Here is a 23694-nt window from a genome sequence, read left to right as displayed (position 1 = left end):
ATTCTGCTCCATGCATGGGAAAAAAATAAAATAATGGTTAATTCAGCAGTTCAATCAATTTTTGTTGGTGTTATTCTTGCACTTGCAAGGTACTTGGTTGCCAAAGGGTTACTCTCTTTGTACCATTTATAAAGGTACAATTGGCATTCACCTTTCTTTTCCCAGTGTCTTGATGGAGATGTCCAGCTCGCATGTTCCCCTAAATGTAGGATATCATCGGAAGGCAGGCTTCAATAAGGGGAAATACTCTCACATTCTTCAGTAGATTTTCTTGATTTGATTGTTTGAAAATTAGTCTTAGGAGTAAAGTACTGGGCGGCAGCCAGTGAATCAGTAAGAATAGAAGGAAAAATCATCAGAACAGTTCAAAGAAAGCTTTGTTCCCTGTAAACTTGGTTACGATTTAAGGAGCAAAACATATGAAACTGACATCCGCTCTCACTCCATCCTCCCGCCACCCCACTAGGAATAGGGTTCCCCTGGTCCTCACCTACCACCCCACCAGCCTCCGGGTCCAACATATTATTCTCTGTAACTTCCGCCACCTCCAACAGGATCCCACCACTAAGCACATCTTTCCCTCCCCCACTCTCTCTGCATTCCGCAGGGATCGCTCCCTACACAACTCCCTTGTCCATTCGTCCCCCCCCATCCCTCCCCACTGATCTCCCTCCTGGCACTTATCCGTGTAAGCGGAACAAGTGCTACACATGCCCTTATACTTCCTCCCTTACCACCATTCAGGGCCCCAAACCGTCCTTCCAGGTGAGGCAACACTTCACCTGTGAGTCGACTGGGGTGATATACTGCGTCCGGTGCTCCCGATGTGGCCTTTTATATATTGGCGAGACCCGACGCAGACTGGGAGACCGCTTTGCTGAACATCTGCGCTCTGTCCGCCAGAGAAAGCAGGATCTCCCAGTGGCCACACATTTTGATTCCACATCCCATTCCCATTCTGACATGTCTATCCACGGCCTCTTCTACTGTAAAGATGAAGCCACACTCAGGTTGGAGGAACAACGCCTTATATTCCGTCTGGGTAGCCTCCAACCTGATGGCATGAACATCGACTTCTCTAACTTCCGCTAAGGCCCCACCTCCCCCTCGTACCCCATCTGTTACTCCTTTTTATGCACACATTCTTTCTCTCACTCTCCTTTTTCTCCCTCTGTCCCTCTGAATATACCTCTTGCCCATCCTCTGGGTCCCCCCCCCCCTTGTCTTTCTTCCCAGACCTCCTGTCCCATGATCCTCTCGTATCCCTTTTGCCTATCACCTGTCCAGCTCTCGGCTCCATCCCTCCCCCTCCTGTCTTCTCCTATCATTTTGGATCTCCCCCTCCCCCTCCAACTTTCAAATCCCTTACTCACTCTTCCTTCAGTTAGTCCTGACGAAGGGTCTCGGCCGGAAACGTCAACTGTACCTCTTCCTAGAGATGCTGCCTGGCCTGCTGCGTTCACCAGCAACTTTGATGTGTGTTGTTATATGAAACTGAAAGGTTATATGAATGCTGACACCTCCCAAGGAAATAAAAAAGCTCAATATTCTCCATTGTGGATTTTAACATTTTCTGACTAAACAGTACGTTCACAATAAAAGGATGGATTAAGTTGATTGCATCTGAAAACTATGGAGTTTAGAAGGAAATTTAATCTTATTAGAGAGACAAAAGAGAGATACGGTACTCTGGAGAAACAATGAAAGGCCGCTAGAGCAACTGAGTGGGTCGAGCAGCATCTATGGTGGATAAATGTCAAGGAATTATTGACATTTTGCTGCTCAATCCACAGAGTTCCTCCAGTTAGTCTTGTTAAGGATTTGACAAGGTACAGACTCAGAGAATGCTTTCCCTGATGGCGCATTCCAGAACGAGAGGGTACAGTTTCCGAATAAGAGACAGCCCATTTAACAGAAATGAAGGTGAGCTTCATCTCTCAAAGAGCTGTGAATCTTTGGAATTCCCAGCCGAGATCAGTGGAGGCTGAGTTATTCATTTATTGAAGATTGAGAGATTTTTAGATATTAATGAACTTCAGGGTTATGGAAATCAGACATGAAAAGTGAAACTGAAGGAAAGAACAGATAGTCCAGGATCCTTTCGAGTGATGGAGCAGACTTATGGGGCCACATAGCTTACCCTGTTTTCATCTTGCATTCTTGTCTGAGACTATATATAAGAATATATGTTGAGGTTGAGGACCTCTGTCGGTCAGAGCTGACTGGATATTGCTTCCTAGCTGTCTAGATACGCAGGCTGGGCAGAACGATACGGAGAGAAAGCTGTTGCCCATGTAGTGATCTCCCCTTCTCCATGCATCTGATGAACGGCAGAGACTGATACAGTTTGGCACCAGCAGCGTCACAGGAGCTGCCAGTCAGCATTGAACTCCAGCTCCGGAGTTTTTCCCGTGGGTGGGTATAACCGCAAGACAGCAGAGGTCTGAGATCAGAGTTTTCCTTCTCCTAGATGAGCTGCCAACCACAGCTGACGATCTCCCTCTGCCTGAAGCGACTGGTTTTAAGGCGCCAGTAACCGGCCTTTGCCCCTTCTCCTGTCAGTAGAAACGGTTCCGCCGGCTTAGTAGCCAAGCCATGTGTGAAGGCCAGGAGCTGGACTTGGTTGTCACAAGCTCCCACTAACTATTAAATGCTCTCAGTGGTGTGTGCATCCTTCTTCTTACAGAAACATTAGCATCATGCAGAGAGCATTTAATAGTTAGTGGGAGCTTGTTGCCATTACCACCCCCAAGTTATAACAACCTTAAGGAACCAGAATATATAAACATGAGAAAATCTGCAGATGCTGGAAATCCAGAGCATCACACAAAAAATGCTGGAGGAATTCAGCAGGTCAGGGAGCATCAATGGAAAAGAGTAAACATTTGATGTTTCGGGCCGAAACCCTTCATCAGAACTGAAAAAAAGAGTTTAGAAGTCTGAGCATAAGAGGATTGGAAGAAGTGCAAGGTAGTAGGTGATAGGTGAAACCTGGAGAGGGGGAGGGGTGAAGTAAGAAACTGGGAAGTTGATCGGTGAAAGAGCTAAAGGGCTGGAGAAGGGGGGATCTGACAGCAGAGGACAGAAGGCCATGGGAGAAAGGGAAGCGGGAAGAAACACCAGAGGGAGATGATGGGTAGGAAGGAGATACAGTAAGTGAGAGAGGGATATGGGAATGGGGAATGTTGAAGGAGAAAGGGGGAGATTCAGCTACCGGATGTACGAGAAATCAGTGTTCATGCCATCAGGTTGGAGGCTACCCAGACGGAATAGGAGGTGCTGCTCCCCAACCTGAGTGTGGCCCCATCGTCGGTTGGTGGCGCAGTGAGATCAACACCGGACTCTGGAGCGAAGGTTCCCGAGTTCGAATCCAGGTTGGGCCACCCCCGAGCACGCTTTCCATCCGTGCCGGGTTGAGTGTTGAGCTAGCCACTCAGCCTCGTAAAAAAATACAAGGGTCGAGTCAGGAGAGTTCATAACGTGACCCAGTTAATCCTGACTCCATGTGCCAGACAAGTATGGCTGAATGTCTGATACGACATGCTTAAAAGAAAATCGCGGCAGTGGAGGAGGCAATGGACTGACATGTTGGAATGGAAAAGGGAAGTAGAATTGAAATGGGTGGCCACTGGGAGACTGACTATGGGAGGCCACTGGGAGACTGACTATAGATGCTCAATGAAGTGGTCTCCCAGTCTATGTCAGGTATCACCGATTATACAGGAGGCCACACTGGGAGCACCGGACACTGTATATGACCCCAGCAGATTCACAGGTGAAGTGTTGCCTCACCTGGAAGGTCTGATGGGGGCCTTGAATTGTAGTGAGGGAGGAGGTGTAGTGGCAGGTGTAGCATTTGTTCTGCTTGCAAGGATAAGTGATGGGGGAAGAGATAAATGGACAAGGGAGTCGCGTGTGGAGTGCCCCCTGTGGAAAGTGGGGGGGGGGGGAGAGGGAAAGAGGTGCTTGATGCTGGGACCCTGTTGGAGATGGCAGAAGTTAGGGAGAGTTATGTGCTGGATGCGGAGGCTGATGTAGTGGTAGTTGAGAACAAGAAGAACTCTATCCCTGGTCGGGTGGTGGATGGATGGGGTGAGGGCAGATGTGTGTGAAATGGAAGAGATGTGGGTGAGGGCCGCATTGATAGTGAAGAACGGAAACCCCTTTCTTTGAAGGAGGAGGACATTTCATTAGTTCTGGAATGAAAAACCTCATCCTGAGAGCAGATGTAGTGGAGATGGAGGAAATGAGAGAAGGGCATGGTGTTTTTACAAGTAACAGGTGGGAAGAGGTATGTTCCAGGTAGCTGTGAGAGTCAGTGGGCTTATAAGAGGTATCAATGGATAAGATGCCTCCAGAGATGGAGATAGAGAGAGAGATTGAGAAAGGGGAGAGAGGTGTCAGAAATGGACCAGGTAAATTTGAAGGCAGGGTTTGGAGGCAAAGTTGATGAAGTTGACAAACTCGACATGGGTGCAGGAAGCAGCACCAATGTAGTCTTTGAAGTAGCACAGGAAAAGTTGTGGAGTGATACTGATGGAGGCTTGGAACATAGACTGTTCTATGTAGCCAACAAAAAGGCAGTGCCCATGGCTATAGTTTTTGTTTGAAGGAAGTAGGACGAGCCAAAGGAGAAATGATTAAGAGTGAGGACAAGTTCCGCTAGATGGAGAAAAGTGGTGGTGGAGGGGAACGGGTTGGGTCTGGTGTCTTGAAAGAAGCAAGGTACAGTAATATGCAAATCTTCAGCTTTGGTTACTAAATGTTTTTGATCAGCAGAAGTAAAACCCTTTTTTTTGGCTTTAGAATAATCAGTTCATGCAGTTCAAATCACCTTAATTAGGATGGGTGGCGGAATACAGATGTGGAGTTCTATCCAATGCATTTATGGAAATTGTAACTTGGTGCCATGCCACATAGGGTGTTTATTCCCAAGCTGTTGGAAGTATCTCCAAACCTGTTGAAGCCTCGCTTTGTAGATGATGCTTCATAAATAAATAAGCTCAGGCCAGTCTAGACATAGTGACTATGCTAACACTATTAAATGTTTATTTTAAACACAGTGATATACCATTATTTTCTAGTGATGCTCAATGATGTAGTTCTAACTTGTGTTGATTTGCACATTAAAGGTTGCCCCCATGGTTAATTATTCCTGCATGGGTGCGAACTGTAAATCCCATTCTTTCAGCAGTTCTCGTCTTCAGAGAACTCCTTCCTATATTGGCTCTGTTCTTTCTCTTTTTGTCCAGTTTCACTCACATCCTTGGTCCCTCTGACACCTGCCAATTTAACAGCTTTCTGACCTTCACTGGGTTTCTTCCACTAATGATTTCTAGCCTACAAAGTACCCAGAACGTCTTTAGTGAGCAGCGTCTCAGAAAGGCAATGTCCATTATTAAGGACCTCCAGCACCCAGGGCATGCCCTTTTCTCACTGTTACCATCGGGTAGGAGATACAGAAGCCTGAAGGCACACACTCAGCGATTCAGGAACAGTTTCTTCCCCCCTGCCATTTGATTCCTAAATCGACATTGAACCCATAAACACTACCTCACATTTTTTGAATATACACTATTTCTGTTTTTGCACTTAAAAGAAAATCTATTCAATGTACATAATTGATATATTATTATGCTTTATTTTATTTATTATTTTCTGCTCTCTCTGCTAGATTACCTATTGTATTGAGCTGCTGCTGCTAAGTTAACAAATTTCACGTCACTTGCCGGTGATAATAAAACCTGATTCTGATTCTGATTTCTCTGCAGTTCCCCCTCACACCACGGTGGCCTGAGGGTCCTTTGTTTCCTCCTTGAACTGGAGCCCAACTTCTTCCATTTGGCTGAACTGCTCTCCACTTTAATTCCACTCATTTCCTCTGAATGACTGCTGTAAACTGTAGGAACTAATCTCTACCTATCTCTTTGCTGAACAGTCCGTGTTCTAATCTTATCCAGATTTCCTTGCACACTTGCTTTTCTGGAACATTGACAAATGTATTGGTATTGTTCCTGCAGTTTGCAGAACTTGAAAGCTTCATTCCCTAATGTTGCCAGTTTCCATCTCCTTTTGCTTTTACTCTGGTACATCTCTGATTCTCCCCCCTCCCTTTCTCTCCCCCCTTCCCTCCTCTATCGCCAGTTTAGTGGATAGATTACCAACTGTATTTTCTACAATTTTAGCAATTTACTGCAGCAATCCAGCAAACATCCACATTGCATCGAAATTGAATTTGGTTATTTGCAACCTGTTTTGAAGTTATTATAGCTCTAATTTTCATTTATTATTATTTGTGAGTTTGGCAGCATTTGTGGCGGTAGAGGAACAATTGACATTTTGGCTTGAGATCTTGCCTGGCATCAGTCCAGATGCAGGGTCTTAACCCAAAACATCAACTATTAAATCTGCCTCCACAGATGCTGTCTGTCCTTACAAATTCTTCCAGCAGTTTGTTTTTAGATTCAGAATATTCCTTTGGGGAAGCAAAGATATGGAACGTTATCAGCATTCCAGCTTTGACTGGAAACTGGAATAAACAGGAGGAAAATGTGTGCAGCTATTTAAAAAAAACATGTAAATGGTGAAAATTAGTATCTGGACAAATCTGGATCCTTGCTGCACAGATGTTCTCTGTGGTAAAAGGAACACAGACGATGCTGAGCTTTTCCATTCCTTTCCATAAAACATCTTTTCCTCCAGTATTATTTCAAAGAATTTTCATATTTTAAATGATTTTTTTAAAGTTCATGCACAATGTACATCGGTCCTATCTAATGACATTTAAATAGTACACTTGCTTGCATCATACACTGGGGTATTTAAAATCAGGGAGGATAGGTTTAAGGTGAAGACTAAAAGATTTTGAGGGGTTCTGAGGGGAATTTTTTCTTTGCCTAATGGGTAGCTGTGATCATTGGTAGTGGTTTATTAACGTCACAAGTACCAAGATACGTTGAAAAGCTTACTTTTCATATTGCTCATACAGATCAAATCATTACACAATGCATTGAGCTAGAATAAGGTAAAACACAAAAACAATGCGGAATGAAGTGTAAAAGCTACCAAAAGAGTGAAGTACGGGTAAATGATGAAGTGTGAGATCATAACAAGATAAATAGTGAGACCAAGAGTCCATCTCATCATATAAGAGGTCTGTTCCAGAGTCTGATAACTGTGGGATAGAAACTGTATTTGTGCCTTGTGGTAACACACATAAAAATTGCTGGTGAATGCAGCAGGCCAGGCAGCATCTCTAGGAAGAGGTACAGTTGACGTTTCGGGCCGAGACCCTCCATCAGGACTAACTGAAAGAACAGATAGTAAGAGATTTGAAAGTGGGAGTGGGAGGGGGAGATCCAAAATGATAGGAGAAGACAGGAGGGGGAGGGATGGAGCCAAGAGCTGGACAGTTGATTGGCAAAAGGGATATGAGAGGATCATGGGACAGGAGGCCTAGGGAGAAAGAAAGTGGGAGGGGGGAACCCAGAGGATGGGCAAGGGGTATAGTGAGAAGGACAGAGGGAGAAAAAGGAGAGAGAGAAAAAGAAAGTGTGTATGTAAATAAATAAATAACGGATGGGGTACGAGGGGGAGGTGGGGCATTAGCGGAAGTTTGAGAAGTCAATGTTCATGTCATCAGGTTGGAGGCTACCCAGATGGAATATAAGGTGTTGTTCCTCCAACCTGAGTGTGGCTTCATCTTTACAGTAGAGGAGGCCATGGATAGACATATCAGAATGGGAATGGGACATGGAATTAAAATGTGTGGCCACTGGGAGATCCTGCTTTCTCTGGCGGACAGAGCGTAGGTGTTCAGCAAAACCATCTCCTAGTCTGCGTCAGGTCTCGCCAATATATAGAAGGCCACATCGGGAGCACCGGACACAATATATCACCCCAGCCGACTCACAGGTGAAGTGAAGTGAAGATGAAGCCACAGTCAGGTTGGAGGAACAACACCTTATATTCCGTCTGGGTAGCCTCCAACCTGATGGCATGAATATTGACTTCTCTAACTTCTGTTAATGCCCCACCTCCCCTTCGTACCCCATCCGTTATTTATTTATTATTATTATTTTTTTTCTCTCCTTTTTCTCCCTCTGTCCCTCTCACTACACTCCCTGCCCATCCTCTGGGCTTCCCCCTCCCCCTTTCTTTCTCCCTGGGCCTCCTGTCCCATGATCCTCTCATATCCCTTTTGCTAATCAACTTTCCAGCTCTTAGCTGCATCCCTCCCACTCCTGTCTTTTCCTATCATTTTGGATCTCCCCCTCCCACTCCCACTTTCAAATCTCTTACTAGCTCTTCTTTCAGTTAGTCCTGACGAATGGTCCTGGCCCGAAATGTTGACTGTACCTCTTCCTAGAGATGCTGCCTGGCCTGCTGCGTTCACCAGCAATTTTTATGTGTGTTGCTTGAAATTCCAGCATCTGCAGATTTCTCGTGATTGTGCCTTGTGGTATTTGCTTTTAGGTTTCTGTGTCTTCTGCCTGACAGGAGAGGAGAGGAGAGAGAATGTCTGAGATGGGTGCTGGTCGCTTTACTGAGGCAGTGAGAAAGACAGACAAAGTCGGAAGAACAAAGGCGGGCTCCTGTGATGTGCCGAGCTGTGTCCACAGCTCTTTGCAGTCCAGAGCAGTTGCCACTCCAAGCCGTTGTGTATCTAGACAGGATGCTTTCTGTAGTGTGTGGATAAAAATTGGTAGGATTTAGATTAGATTAGATTCAACTTTATTGTTATTGTGCTGAGTACAGATACAAAGCCAATGAAATGCATTTAGCATCTGACCAGAAACGCAAAGAATAGTGTTATTTACAAAATAACTGTGAATAAAAAGTGCTACAGCACACAAATATAGAAGTACTGAGACAGTACAATATGGATGCAATGCTGCTTAGCGCTGTGATGAGAGGTTCAGCAGTGTCACAGCCTCAGGGAAGAAGCTCTTCCTGTGCCTGCTGGTGCGGGAGTGGAGGCTCCTGTAGCGCCTACCGGATGGGAGGAGAGTAAAAAGTCCATGGTTAGGGTGAGATGCATCCCTGGGGACATGCCAAATTTTTTTAACCTCCTGAGGAAACAGAGGTTTTGGTGAGCTTTTTCGTCCATGAGATCAACATGGCTGTACTAGGTCAGGTGATATTCACACCTGGGAACTTGAATTTCTCAACCCTCCCAACCTCATAGACAGGAGCATGTGCACCATCCCCCTTTCTGAAGTCAATTGCCAGCTCGTTTGTTTTGTTGACGTAGGGGGAAAGATTGCCATGACATCACAAGGCTTGCTCTCTCTCCCCTTTGACTCATCGTTGTTTGAGATATGGCCCATTGCATCTCAAATAAAGTTAGAGCATGAATGCACTACCAGAGAAGGTGCTGGAGGCAGGTACGCCTGCAGCATTTAAGAAGCATCCAGATGAGTACGTGAATTGCCAATGCATTGTGAGCTACAGACTATGTACTGGTAAATGTGATGGTCAGCATGAACATTGGCATGATGAGCTAAGGGCATGGCCTGATGACTGCATGATAACTATCTTTCTTTGTGCAAGTTCTGACTCCAGCCCTGATGTCAATTAACTTCAGGTGACAGGGCTATTCAGTGCTGTTGTCAGTCAAATCCTGTCTTGATGTTTCAGGCTTGCACTCTGGAATTCATCACTTTTGTTTGGACCAGGGCAATGATGAGGCCTGGAGCCAAGTGACCCTTGCAAAACCAAAGTAAACATTATGTGAGCAAATGATGTTGTTTGATAGCTGTTTGAAGTGAATTAAAACAAAAGCAGTTGTAACACAAACACGAGGAAATCTGCAGATGCTGGAATTTCAAGCAACGCACGTCAAAGTTGCTGGAGAATGCAGCAGGCCAGGCAGCATCTCTAGGAAGAGGTACGGTCAACATTTCAGGCTGAGACCCTTTGTCAGGACTAACTGAAAGAGGAGCTAGTAAGAGAGTGGCCACACATTTTAATTCCACGTCCCATTCCCATTCTGATATGTCTATCCATGGCCTCCTCTTTCTTTCTTTCTTTTTAAATCTTTTTATTGAGTAAGTATACAAAAAAGGTAAGCCATATAAACATTAATACAATGTTAAAGTATAATAAAATTCCAAAAGATAACAATACCAAAAAGAAAATACTACAAACAATGTAATTTAAGCATAAGAAACCAAGATAACATAATAGTATACTAGATTTTATATATATCAATGGAAAAAAAAAGAAAAAAAAAACCCCCAAAAAAAAACCCACCGTGCAACTAACTAAAAGCAAAGCAAAGCAATGGGCTAACTTGAAACCAAACAGAGTTAAACTTAAAATCACGTCCTCAATCCCGACCTCCATTAAAACAGTGAAGAAAAAACAAGAAGGGGGCCTCCTCTACTGTAAAGATGACGCCACACTCAGGTTGGAGGAACAACACCCTATATTCCGTCTGGGTAGCCTCCAACCTGATGGCATGAACATTGACTTCTCAAATTTCCACTAATGCCCCACCTCCCCCTTGTACCCCATCCGTTATTTATTTATATACACACATTCTTTTTCTCCCTCTGTCCCTCTGACTATACCCCTTGCCCATCCTCTAGGTTTCCCCCTGCTCCTCCTTTTCCTTCTCCCTGGGCCTCCTGTCCCATGATCCTCTCATATCCCTTTTACCAATCAACTGTCCAGCTCTTGGCTCCATCCCTCCCCCTCCTGTCTTCTCCTATCATTTTGGATCTCCCCCTCCCCCTCCCACTTTCAAATCTCTTACTAGCTCTTCTTTCAGTTAGTCCTGACGAAGGGTCTCGGCCCGAAACATTGACTGTACCTCTTCCTGGAGATGCTGCCTGGCCTGCTGCGTTCACCAGCAATTTTGAGGTGAGTTGCTTAAAAACAGTTGTAAATAGGATTAAAGTTATCTCTGGCAATTGTCTTGTCATGGTTTGTTCTGTTGTGTTTACTGTAGGTCCTTGAAACAAATGTAAGACTGTAGGCATGTGTATATTCGAATGCTAAGGTGAAATATTCTTCATATTAACCTGAGCTCTCTGGCAAGAATAAGGCTACGTCCACACTAGACTGGATAATTTTGAAAATGCCAGTTTCGCGTAAAAACGATAGGCGTCCACACCAGGCATTTTTTAAAATGCCTCCGTCCACATTAAAATGGGTATTTGGGTGAATATCCTTCTACCGGGCATGCGCAGGACACATCTACAGAATTCACCCGCTTTGACGAATACACCCGACTCTGACAGTTTGGGCCAAGCAACAGGTGATGGCTGCGACATGTTTGGTGTCGAATCTCGCGGTGAAAGACTTGGTGCGCATTTGTCCAGTTACAGACTAGAAAAACTTAAAAGGAAACTGCCAAACGACAGACAGCTGTTGGCTCTCGCACATGAGGACTTAAAAATGAAAAAAAAATACTGGAGCGTATGGAGGCAACCGACAGGGAGTTCACGGACAGTATGACCCGGCTGACGACGAACATTGAAAAACTGACTAAATTTGTTGCAGAGGGATTTGCAATGATGAGGAATATGATGGTTCCTCCCCCACCCCCCCCCCCAGTACTTTTCACCGTCACAATACCAGCCTCACAGCCACTACAATAGCTACACGTACGGACACACAGACCCCCGGGTGGCCCCACCAACATCTTCCCCACTCCCACAGAGGGGTCACCCTGGAAACATTTCCTACAGCCATAGTCTCTTCACCAATGAAAGGGATGGCAGCTACAACTAAATGCAAAAGGCTTGTTACCGGGCAAAAGTGAAATCTGTTGTTACCTCATTTGTTTGCCTTTACTTTTGCCATGTCTTTCTGTATTATTTTGCTGTATTTAACGTGCAATAAAACAACTTACTGGGCAAAACTTTTTATTTTTAACTGAGTAAAAGTGAAACTTACAATTTTCCTTTTTTGGCCTTAACATTTTCACGTCTATGCCAAACTTAAGCCATTACTTAAAAATGACATTTTGGAAGTAGTGACAATTGCATCTATTGAATGTTTGCACAAACAATACATTAATAAAGCACCTTCTGAAATGTATAAAACATGTTTGCATCAGTGTTAGCTTGTATTTCCATACAATGTTACATTAGGCTGTTACACATCTATTGCCAGAGAAGTACTTGTATAAATAGGTAAACCACCTCTATACAAGCAAGGGCAGAAAACAGGGCAAAGTGAGTGTTGAAGTGTGAGCATTATTAAAAGTAAGTTAATACTAATTAGGAATGGGGGGGGCGGTTTACTTCCGTTCTCTTTTACTTCCGGTCTGCTCTGTATATGGTGTGCCTGCTATGCCGTACGGGTTGTGAAAGCTTCTGTATATACATCACGGTTTTGGAGTTCGAGATAAAGTTGTTTCTTTGGCATGAAGTTGTCGAGTGTGCCTTTTTCAAAGTAGAAGTTACTACATATTTTTGGCGACGAGGTGAACTGGTTTTGTGAACGTACTGGCATGTTTTTCGAACGGGAGCATCGCGTTTCAGATGGCGACGTTTGGAAATATCGGTGAATTTCTGGAAGGAGACAACGACTGGCCGGAGTATAAGGAAAGGTTGGGACACTTTTTCTGTGCAAACGGAATTACTGAGGAGGCTAAGAAGCACTTTATTCTCCTCAGTGTGTGTGAGGCAAAGACTTACAAGCTAATAAGGAATTTAGCCACACCGCGGAAACTGGGGGACATTCCATATGACGAACTGGTCAAGCTCGTGGGGAACCACTACAATCTGAAACCTTCTGTGATGGTCCAACGGTGTAAGTTTCACAGCTGTTTCAGGAAGCCAGGTCAGTCTGTGGCCAATTTCGTGGCCGAGCTTCGGCAGCTGTGGGAGCATTGTGATTTCGGAGCGGTGTTGGATGACATGCTCCGTAACCGATTGGTATGCGACATTAATAATGATGGCATACAACGCCACCTGTTAGGGGAAACCTCACCACTGACTTTTAAGAAAACCTTAGAGATTGCCCAAGGCATGGAGATGGCTGCTAATAATGTCAAGGTCGGTGCCCTATGCCATGAAAGGCAAAGTCGAGGAGGAGCTGGGACGTTTACAGAGGCTCGGCATTATTGAGCCCTTCCATTTCTCAAGGTGGGTGACTCCCATTGTTCCAGTTTTGAAGGCAGACAAAACGGTGAGGATATGTGGGGATTATAAGTTTACGGTGAATCAGGTCTCTAGGCTGGAGGAGCACCCATTGCCACAGGTGGATGACCTGTTTGCGACCCTGTCAGGGGGTAAGCTGTTCACAAAGCTGGACATGAGTCACGCCTACCAACAGCTGCTGCTCGACGAGGATTCAAAGGAGTACGTCACAATTGATACACACAAGGGATTATTCAAGTACAATCACCTGGTGTTTGGGGTGGCGTCCAGCCCTGCCATTTTCCAAAGGACAATGGACAATTTGCTGCAGGGGATTCTGCACGTAGCAGTGTACCTTGATGATATTTTGATCACGGGAGCTACGGAGGCGGAGCAGCTGGCTAACTTAGAACGGGTGCTGAAAAGGCTCTCAGACGCAGGGCTGCGGTTGAAATGCGGAAAATGCGTGTCCTGGTATCGAGCGTGACTTACCTGGGCCACAAGATCACAGCTGAGGGGCTTTTTCCTGTAGAGGACAAAGTGAGAGCTATTAAGGAGGCCCCAAGCCTTAAGTCCGTCACTGAACTCAGATCATTTTTGGGCATGGTGAATTATTATGGCAAGTTTCTTCCTGACCTCTCAAAGGTTTTGACCCCACTGTATAAGTTGCTTCACAATGACACTAAGTGGCAATGGGGTGAAGAGCAGGAGAAAGCTTTCAAGGAAGTGAAAGAACTCCTCCACTCAGCGAAGCTGCTTGTTCACTATGACCCAGACAAGGAGTTCACTCTTGCATGTGATGCCTTGCCCTATGGAGTCGGGGCAGTTCTCTCACATGTAATGGAGGACCGTTCAGAGAAGCCTATTGGTTTTGCTTCACGTACCCTGACAGCTGCAGAGAGGGGATATTCACAGCTAGAGAAAGAAGGTCTGGCCATCGTTTTTGCGGTCAAACGCTTTCAGCAGTACCTTTATGGACGCGTATTTACAATTTATACGGACCATAAACCACTGATGAGCCTGTTCAGTAAGACTAGATGCATCCCACTGCTAGCCTCAGCCAGGATACAGCGTTGGGCTCTTACATTGTCAGCCTACCAGTACACTATAGTGTACAGAGCGGGTGGGGATAATGCAAATGCTGATGCACTGAGTCGACTACCTTTACCTGAGACACCTGTTACTCCATATGTGCCTCCAGAGACTGTGTTTTCATTGGAGAGGCTGTCAGCGACACCTGTAAAGGTGACCCAGATCAAGCAGTGGACAGAGAGGGACCCAGTCCTGTCCCAAGTCAAGACTTTTCTTTTACAAGGCTGGCCCAGAGTCGTGGAAGGAGAGGAACTGAGGCCTTATGCGAAACGCAAGACAGAACTCAGTCTGCAGGATGGCTGCATTTTCTGGGGGGTGAGGGTCATCGTGCCTCCCCCGGCCGTTCACAGATTGTGGAGGAAATTCATGAGAATTCAGGAGTGTCTCGAATGAAAAGCCTTGCGAGATCCTACATTTGGTAACCAAGAATGGATCAGGATTTGGAGAACAAGGTAAAATCATGCATGCAATGTCAGACTAATCAGAATATGCCACCACCAGCTCCTTTGCACCCATGGGAGTGGACAGACCACCCCTGGTCTAGGCTACATTTGGACTTTGCTGGCCCTTTTATGGGGCAGATGTTTCTTGTAATGGTAGATGTGAATTCTAAATGGATCGAAGCTCACATCATGAGCAACATCACAGCCCCTTCAACCATATACAAACTCAGGCAAGTGTTTGCAGTCCACGGGTTGCCTGACACTCTGGTCACTGATAATGGCCCGACGTTCACCAGTGAGTTCATGCAGCAGAATGGCATTCATCACATTCGGACGGCCCCTTTCCACCCAGCCTCAAATGGTTGGACTGAGCGGGCTGTTCAGACAGTGGAGGAAGGCCTGAAGTGGATGACAGGTGACTCTCTTAGCATTCGGCTTTCACGTTTCCTGTTTAAATACTGCCTCACGTCACAGACTATGACTGCCTGCACTCCAGCAGAGATGCTGATGGGGCGTATGCCCAAGTCAGGATTGGACCTGCTGCGCCCGGACATGAAGGTGAAAGTGGAGAGAAAGCAGGAAAAGCAGAAGGAGGGACATGATCAACATGCGCGAGAGAGGCAGTTAAAACCGGATGACAATGTCCATGTGAGAAACAATCAGCAATGTCTGCCTGGGGTTATTCTTAAGCAGAGTGGTCCCGTCTCCTATGTTGTTAAGCTGACTGATGGGCGTGTTTTCCACAGACATCAGGACCATGTGCGCCTGCGTCATGATACCGGCTCAGAGGCGGACAGTTCCATGGAGTTTCCATTTCTGAGTCAGACTATGGGGGAAGCATGTCCACCAGTGACTTTGCCAGAGGGCGAGATGCTGGCAGAGGAGTTGGGGTCCCCTGAGGAGGATGGACATTCTCACGCAGACACACAGACCCCTCTCATGCCCCCAAAACCAGATCCACCCAAAACACCTTCACCAGCGGTGCCTGCGGGGTCACCAGGGGTAGTGCGTAGATCACAACGCACTCGTAAACCTCCTGACAGACTGAATCTTTGACTTGACAGTTCTTTTTTTGCTATTGTTAGATTGAATGTTGAATCTGTCACATTTTCCAGATGTTTTGTATTGATAAACTGTTGCTGAGATACTAGTACAAGTTGAAGTGGTACCTCCGACCCTTCGGTTAAATTTGAAGAAACTTGGAGACCATTCATTGAACATTTCCATACAATGTAGTTTGACCTTTCCGAATCCTTTTTTTAAAACTTAAAATACACGGATAGAGGGGTGGAGTTAATGACATTAATGATTCTATCCAATGTAATATGTTAGCCTGTCTTTTTTGTCTATAGTTTTGTTTTTAGTTTTATTTAGTTTAGGTTAATATCGCTTAGTTTAATTAATATGTCTTTTTTTTGTTTTCTAATTTGTTTTTTTTAGATTTTTTTCTCATTTATCCCTCTACCACCTTTAATTATATTTAGAGTTTGGGAAATTTAATACGTCTGCATTATTACCAATGTTATATTTGCAATATCAATTATTAATAATGTAATTCCAATCTCTGTTCATTAATATTGTTGCTGTGTTTATAATTTTGAAAATTAATAAAAAGATTGGAAAAGAAAGAGATAATAGTATAAGTTTTCAGGGGTACGCAAGTTAATAACACTACAGTTTTTATTTCCTAGTTTTTTACATTTGGGGTTGTTGGATTTTAAAGGATGCGAAGTGTTGTAATGTGAGCATTATTAAAAGTAAGTTAATACTAATTAGGAATGGGGGGGGGTTCTACTTCCGTTCTCTTCTACTTCCAGTGGGCTTTGTAAATAGAGTGCCTGTCATGCCGTATGGTTTGTGAAAGCCTCTGTATATACATAACGGTTTTGGAGTTCGAGATATAGTTGTTTCTTTGGCATGAAGTTGTCGAGTGTGCCTTTTTGAAAGTAGAAGTTACTTCAGTGAGTATACTTAGTTATTCAGTGTTCAGTAAGTTATGGGTGAAAGTATTTGGTGAGTACTTTTCTAACTCTCCTGGCTTCAGTCTCGTTGCCATCTGTTCTGAAATTGTTAGGTTGTGTGGGGCATTGAAATTAACATACACAATAAAGTAAACAACACAGGCATGAAGTTGTTGTGGTGTTGGAGGTTGCGTTCAAGAAAACTATGAGATGCCGTGCTTCCGCCGCCATCTGTTCCGGCACGTCATGACAGCGTTTTTAAAAAGAGCTGGTTATCCCGTACACACTACACCGGCCATTAGACGTTTTCAGATTTATTCACTCTTGGAGAGTGTTTTTGAAAAGCTCCGTTTCTGGGGGAAGAAAATGCCGTTTCAGTGTGAACGGAGGGTCAAAACGAAGAGAAAAAGCTTCGGTTACGGATTAATCCGGTCTAGTGTGGAGTTGGAGAAGAAAGGTGTGTGGCAGTTATTACTGGTTCCTTAAATTTAGAAAGGAGAATACTCCTGAATGGAATACATAATCAAGCCTATTCTGTACCTGCTGCATTCTCCACAGCAAGTGAGATTAAATTTGAGGCGTCTATCTTTAGACTGCACGTATTTGTTGATATTTATATGTTTTTTGGGTGTGCAATGTACTTGGTGCTTCACAAAACACGAGTGAAGTAAAAGAAGAAATGATGTTTACAGTGCAATAATGTGCACATTATTTCTCAGCAAATGAAAGCTATGTCTTAGCTATACGATTTCAAAGTACACTTATTTGCAAAGTACGTGTGCAGTACACAACCCTGAGATTCATCTTCTCCACAGACAGCCACAAAACAAAGAAAACCATGGAACCGGTTGAAAGAAGAACATCAACCACCTCCCCCCCCATGCGCAAAATAACACGTTGTGCAAATGGCACCAAGAACGTTAACCCCCCGTGCAAAAAAAACGAGCAAGTGGCAACAAGAATCATTTGTCCAGTCCACAAGCTGTACACCCAGGACTTCCGCATCATCCTCAGACAGCCTTAAGGGAGGAAGAGAGAGACCATTCGGATTCAGGGACCTTCCCCTGGAGCAGCAGGCGAGAGGGAGAGAGACAGTCTCCAGCAGCAGCGAGCCAAAGGCTGGTAGACAGTGCTGAACACTCACTTGCCTTCCGCACTTGCTTCGATGTTTCAATCTTCCTTGATCCTTTAATCAGCAATAAATGGAGTTGATCATGGGCTCCTTGGCCTCGAGGCTGCTCTCCTCCCCGAACCCTCTCCGAGGCACCAAAGTGCCAGATCGCTCAATTGGCTGGAAAACACACCATTGAACTATAGATCACAGGCTCCAATAGTACCAGATCCACAGTTAAAACAAAAAGAAAATGTGTAAAAAATGAAAGAAATGGTTTTATAGCCCATGTGGAGAATGTTGCCCGTGGTAACATTGTTTGCAGGTGCCATCTTCTTCCCAATTCAGAAAGAGAGTTTCCAATATTCAATAGTAGTTTTCTCTATATTTTTCCTAGAGAAATTAGGAGCTACTGAGGTTTTTGAGTTTTCAAATCCAATAAAAATGAGCTTCAGTCTAAACCATTGCAACGTATGAAGTGCTATTGTATCTTTAGTTGACATTTGTGAGAATTTTCGGTGTGGATCTAACACTTTCCAAAAAGCGATTGAAGTCATGAGGTCATTGCAATTTCATAACTGGCCCATTAGTTTGATGTGTTCAGTATAGATAAGTACTTAGATGCAATATGTTGTCTTGAATTTTTGCTTTACTGAAAATGGACATAACATTACTATCCATTGATGTAATTTTAGTTGTACAGTGGGAGAGAAAAGATTTATGCAACAAACAAGGGAATGTCTTATGACTCGCTCACATTTTCCATGAGAAGGGAAAAATCTCCCTGCTCCCTGGTAACTACGCTTCCTGATTCATTTTATCATCTACGGGGGCAGCTGTAGAATTTTCCGTTTTCCTGCTCTGGATGAAAGACCCTTTAATTCTTAGGGTTTTAATTGTTTTTGCCAATTTTCTTACTAAAATATATTCATGCCCTTGAATTATGAAGAAATGTTGAAAACTACAAATACCTGTAAGCCACTAAAACTCTGGATGAAATGCATTTTTAAAAAAGAGGAACCAAAATCATGCTGGATTTCAGTGTGGTCCCTCGGAAAGTAACCGTGTATTCTGATTGGTGCTGTGTACAGCTTTAGTCACCCTGTTATAGGAAAGATGCAGTTAAACTGGAAAAAGTACGGAAAAGATTTACAAAGATGTTTCAAAGATTAGTGGGCCTGAGTTGCAGGGAGAGATTGACCAGACTAGGGGTCCATGAGCCATTCCCTCTCAAGGGATCAGAGGTGGAGAAGGTCAGAAACTTTAAATTCCTCTGTATTATCATTTTGGAGGATCTGTCCTGCGTCCAGCCACAAGTGCCATTACAAAGAAAGCATAGCAGCACCTCTACTTTCTGTCAAGTTTGCAAAGATTCAGCGTGTCATTGAAAACTTTGACAAACTTCTATAGATGGGTAGTGGTCAGAAATGATGAAGGGTCTTGGCCTGAAATGTCAACTGTTTATTAATTTCCATAGATGCTGCCTGACCTGCTGAGTTCCTCCATCATTTTGTGTGTGCTCTGGATTTCCAGTCTTTGACCCTTCCCTCCCACATAGTCCTCCATTTTTCTTCCATACCTATGCCTATCTAAGACTCTCTTAAATGTCCCTAAAACAGTACATCTTCCTCTACCACCACCCCAGGCAGTATCTTCCACGTACAGTACTTACCACTCCCTTTGCGAAAAGCTTACCTCCAAAATGCCCATCCCAGTCTTGCCACACTCTGTAAGTGCACTAGAATTCCCCGGCTAGTATCTCATCCGTTAGTGTAAACTTGAATGAAAGAGCAGTCCAAATTAAAGGTGACAGCCTGCTAGTTATGTGTGTCACAGCACTGTTTCATTAGTACATTGATTTGTTACCTCTAGCTTTGGCTGTGCTGTGTTAATACAGTGCAACAACTTTCTTTGTTAGGTTGGTGAGTTTCATTGCGTATCATGGCACCAATATGGTTTAATATGTCTGATGCACTTTTTCATCCCGCAGAGCTTGTCTGCTCATAAATTGAATGCATTGAGAGAAAATCGAAGTGTACTTTGTTCTGTAAAGTCATCAAGTTCCATCACTTCCTCGCCCTCTTGACCCATTCATTACTCTATTGTTATGAAAATCTCGCATTCCCAAACCGTGTTTCAGTCTGAAAAGGTGTGGACTATACTCACAACTCCAGATATTGCAATGCTGCAGATTTAAAGGATAGCAAATGGATGTGGAGACTTTCCAATAAAGTGAAGTGAGTAGTTAAAGAAAGAAAGCTGCACCCTCAAGGGGCAAGCCACATGTATATTAAATAGAAATAAGCTGGCAACAGGGATAACAAGGACTGGTTGCAGACTACTGGGAAAGAACACTTGGCTCTTTCCCAGTTCCTTGAGGAATTGCAACCACTTTCTTGTCATAATCAGTAAAAGGAGCTGGTACTTTATTCAGTCTAATGCATAGGTTTTGAATGACCTGGAAAATGATGTAATTTTCCATGCTTTTGTTGCATTATGAACTACTCCATTACCATCTTTGAACCCTACTCACCCAAACACTGACCTGACCTAACTTAATATCGTGGAGTTATAGAGAGATCAAGCAACCATTTTTTTTAAACAACAATCCTGTCCTAACCAATTTTCAGATTCCCATCACTTCCTTCATAGACTCCACCAGTCATCTATACCCCAGGGACAATTTAAAGAGGCCAGTTAAACTATCACCTTTGTGCTTTGATGCTTTGTGGGGAAACTGGAGCACCCAGAGGAAACCCTCACAGTCACAGGGAAAGTGTATGAACTCCACAGGTCAGCAGTGACCCTGGGTCATGGAGCTCTGAGACACCACTGCCTTACGAGCACAGCAGGAAGACATTTGCTAATTGAGCCTTTGGCTGTTCTCTCAGTCCATTCTGTCCTGTTCTCCATATCCATGTGATTTATTTTCCCTCGAGGGCTGCTTAATTCCCTTTTATGTGTTCTGAATGATTCTGTTTCCAGCACCTTTACAGATAGTGGGTTCCACATCATTACTCTTCTCTGCATGAAAAGTTGTTTATTTTATATTCACCATGTGCCTTTTCTTCACATTAAATCGGCTTCTCCCAGTCCATGAACCAGCTGGAAGTGGATGCTCTTTCCTTCTCTTTGCCCAATCTAAACCTGCATTATCATATTTATCTATGTTTTTTCCCCTAAACCTCTCCTCCGCTCCACCCTCAAATATCTCAACTTCACGTGGTGCCTTAACACTGTATTTTAAAATGGACAATGCCGGGTCCCATGTGATACCCAATCTGATCAAGCTTCCACTTTCTCCATTTTATCACTGCATCTCACAGTGTTTATCCACATCAGTGCTCGATGAGCAAAAATTCCCTCCATCTGAACGTCAGCATATATTTTATTTCAGAAATACTCAAAATGGCAGTGACTTTCTCAACTGACAGCCAAGTCTGTTCTGTTACTGAAGTTCAGAATATTCTAAATACAAAATAAATTAGGTAAATCTCGGGTGCTTCTTCATTCATGTTAGATGAAATGAATGGAGAGGAGAAACATCATTCATGGGTATATTCTGTTCATTAAAGGAGAGACTATCTGAATTGAATTAACTTTATTACTTGCATCCTTCATATACATGAGGAGTAAAAATCTTTACGTCACATCTCCGTCTAAATGTGTAATGTGCAATTTATAGTAATTTGTAACAAATAGTATGGACAACAGGACAGTCAATATAACATAGAAATACAATTGTATCAGCATGAATTAATCATTTTGATGGCCTGGTGGAAGGAGTCGTCCTGGAGCCTGTTGGTCCTGGCTTTTATGCTGCAGTACCGTTTCCTGGATGGTAGCAGCTGGAACAGTTTGTGGTTCTGAATCTTGTGATTCAGAAGAAAATAAATCAGTCTCAGCTATCTTCTGGATACAAGGGGTGTGTTAAACAATCTCAAAGCAAGCCAGGAGGAATTTTATATGATTTCTTTGAGTTCATAAATTAGATTTGCTTTGGAATATATTCTAATATAACTGCATTTTACTCCTGCCTCATCCTTTGAGCTGTCTATTCAACGCAATAATGTAAAGGTAAACTTCCTTTTGTTATTCTGCATTCTTCTGACTGTTCTGCTGCATAAAATTCTGGCAGTTATTTAATGTCATAAAATTGATATTTATTTCTTTATGCTCTGTAATGGTTTTGTACTAAAAGGGAACTGTTTTCAAGTTGGATTCACACAGATAATGGCTGCATGGTGTTTTATGTGGGTAAAATTAATAGATAGTATCATGAATATGAAACTCTTGAAGACAAACCGAGAAAAAAAATGACTAAAAGAAAAACCTAAAAAGCTCAGAACATTCCGAGGAAACCGAATTTTTATTTATTTATCCAGATAAAGCGTGGAATAGGCCCTTCTAGCTCTTCGTGCTGCGCTGCCCAGCAACCCCAGGTTACGGGACAATTTACAAAGACCAATTAATCTACCAACGGGTACATCTTTGGACTGTGGGAGGAAACCGGAACATCCAGAGGAAATCCCCACAGTCACAGGGAGAATGTACAAACTCCTTACAGACATCAGTGGGAATAGAACCGGGGTTGCTGGTACTGTAAAGCATTGTGCTAACCCCTAGGCTACCATGCCCCTATATATGTAGAGATGAGTCCCACTAGTGACTGAGACTTGTGTAGAAGTTTGGTATTAGTATTACATAAATAGGCAGATTTCTCTTCCCATTTATCTGGAAAATATTTTAGCTGAGGAGTGAATGAGCTAAGTAATTTATTTTAGCGCATGTCTGGTAACTCTGCAAAAAGTGAAAGAGGGAGCAGCACGAGAAGGCTACTCAAATCTTTGAATTTTGAATCTACTAAACAGCTTCCTCCCACAAGTAGTCAGACTGCTAAATAGCTGCTCCACTTGACTCTGCTTTGGACACTTTTAACTTGCACTGGACACTTATAACTGATTTTAACTGACATGTGGCTGTTGTGTTTTACTATTTATTGTTATGTTTATTATTTAGTGCTGCGTTTGTTATGTTATGATTGCACTGCCCCTGAGAAACGCTGTCTCATTCTGCCCTGCAGAGCTGATGTATGGTTAGAATGACAATAAAGTTATTTTGAATCTTTTGAATCTTGAATCTTGAAAATACTCATCTGACATTGCCTCATCTGCCTTAAGTATTTTCTCAACCTGTTAAATGACTGTTAAATTTTGGGGACAATATCAAGAATTGTATTCTATTTGCAAAATGCATTTTTTAAGTTATGTGTAGAAATTTGAATCTCAAACGATTCTTCATTTTCCATTTTCAGCTTGCCTATTCCGTTACAATGCCTTGTCTCTGATTTACCTGTTATATTTGTTGCTGCTTCCACTGTTCTTTGGTCCCAATGAACACACTGTGAGAGGTAAGTGCTGATTGTTATTTTAATATATTACTGTTGTTACGAAAAATTACAGGAACTCTGGGATCAGCTAGCATGTGGTTTATTGAATCAAATTTTAAATACTCATACCATGACATTCAGAATGTCCTTGAGAAGAATAAAATTGAATTTTCATTGACTGGAAGTAAATTATAATCCAAATGCTTATCCATCATTTGGTAACAGATGAATTCCAAAAGCTGTAAAACTATAGTTTAAATTACCCAGCAACTGAAATTAATCTGATGCAAGTTTGGGTTGATAAGGGAATGATATTTTGATCTTGGCATCAAAGACTCAAAATATTTTGAAGTTTTTCACAATAGTATAAACGTACCTTATGATATCAAATGGTAAGTTCATGCAGTTATTAAAGTCTCAAGTTAAAAGCTGTCCATTCAATTGTCTTTTAATTTATTTTAAATTTATTTAATGGAATAAATTTTTAAGGATGTATATTTTTGAAATATAGTTTTATATGATCTAGCCATAAATTAGCTTATAATTGCTAAAGCAAGCATTTTCTTGGAAATGCACCTTCACAAACATAGCACAAATAGTTTGT

At 43.2% G+C, this 23694-nt stretch overlaps 1 protein-coding gene across 5 annotated transcripts in view; it reads left to right on the top strand.

The window, feature by feature from the left end:
* Window positions 1-23694, top strand: part of piezo1 (piezo type mechanosensitive ion channel component 1 (Er blood group)) — a 312347-nt gene that overhangs the window by 68881 nt on the left and 219772 nt on the right. For all 5 annotated transcript variants that reach the window (XM_063067069.1, XM_063067071.1, XM_063067068.1 and 2 more), the window contains exon 2: window positions 23016-23111. In XM_063067069.1, the coding sequence (XP_062923139.1) occupies window positions 23016-23111 (96 nt within the window). The remainder of the gene's footprint in view (window positions 1-23015; window positions 23112-23694) is intronic.

The sequence above is a fragment of the Mobula hypostoma genome, chromosome 14 (genome assembly GCF_963921235.1).
Source record: "Mobula hypostoma chromosome 14, sMobHyp1.1, whole genome shotgun sequence".
NCBI lineage: Eukaryota > Metazoa > Chordata > Chondrichthyes > Myliobatiformes > Myliobatidae > Mobula > Mobula hypostoma.
Note: the sequence above shows the minus strand (reverse complement) of the source record. Positions and strands in the feature narration are given on the sequence as shown.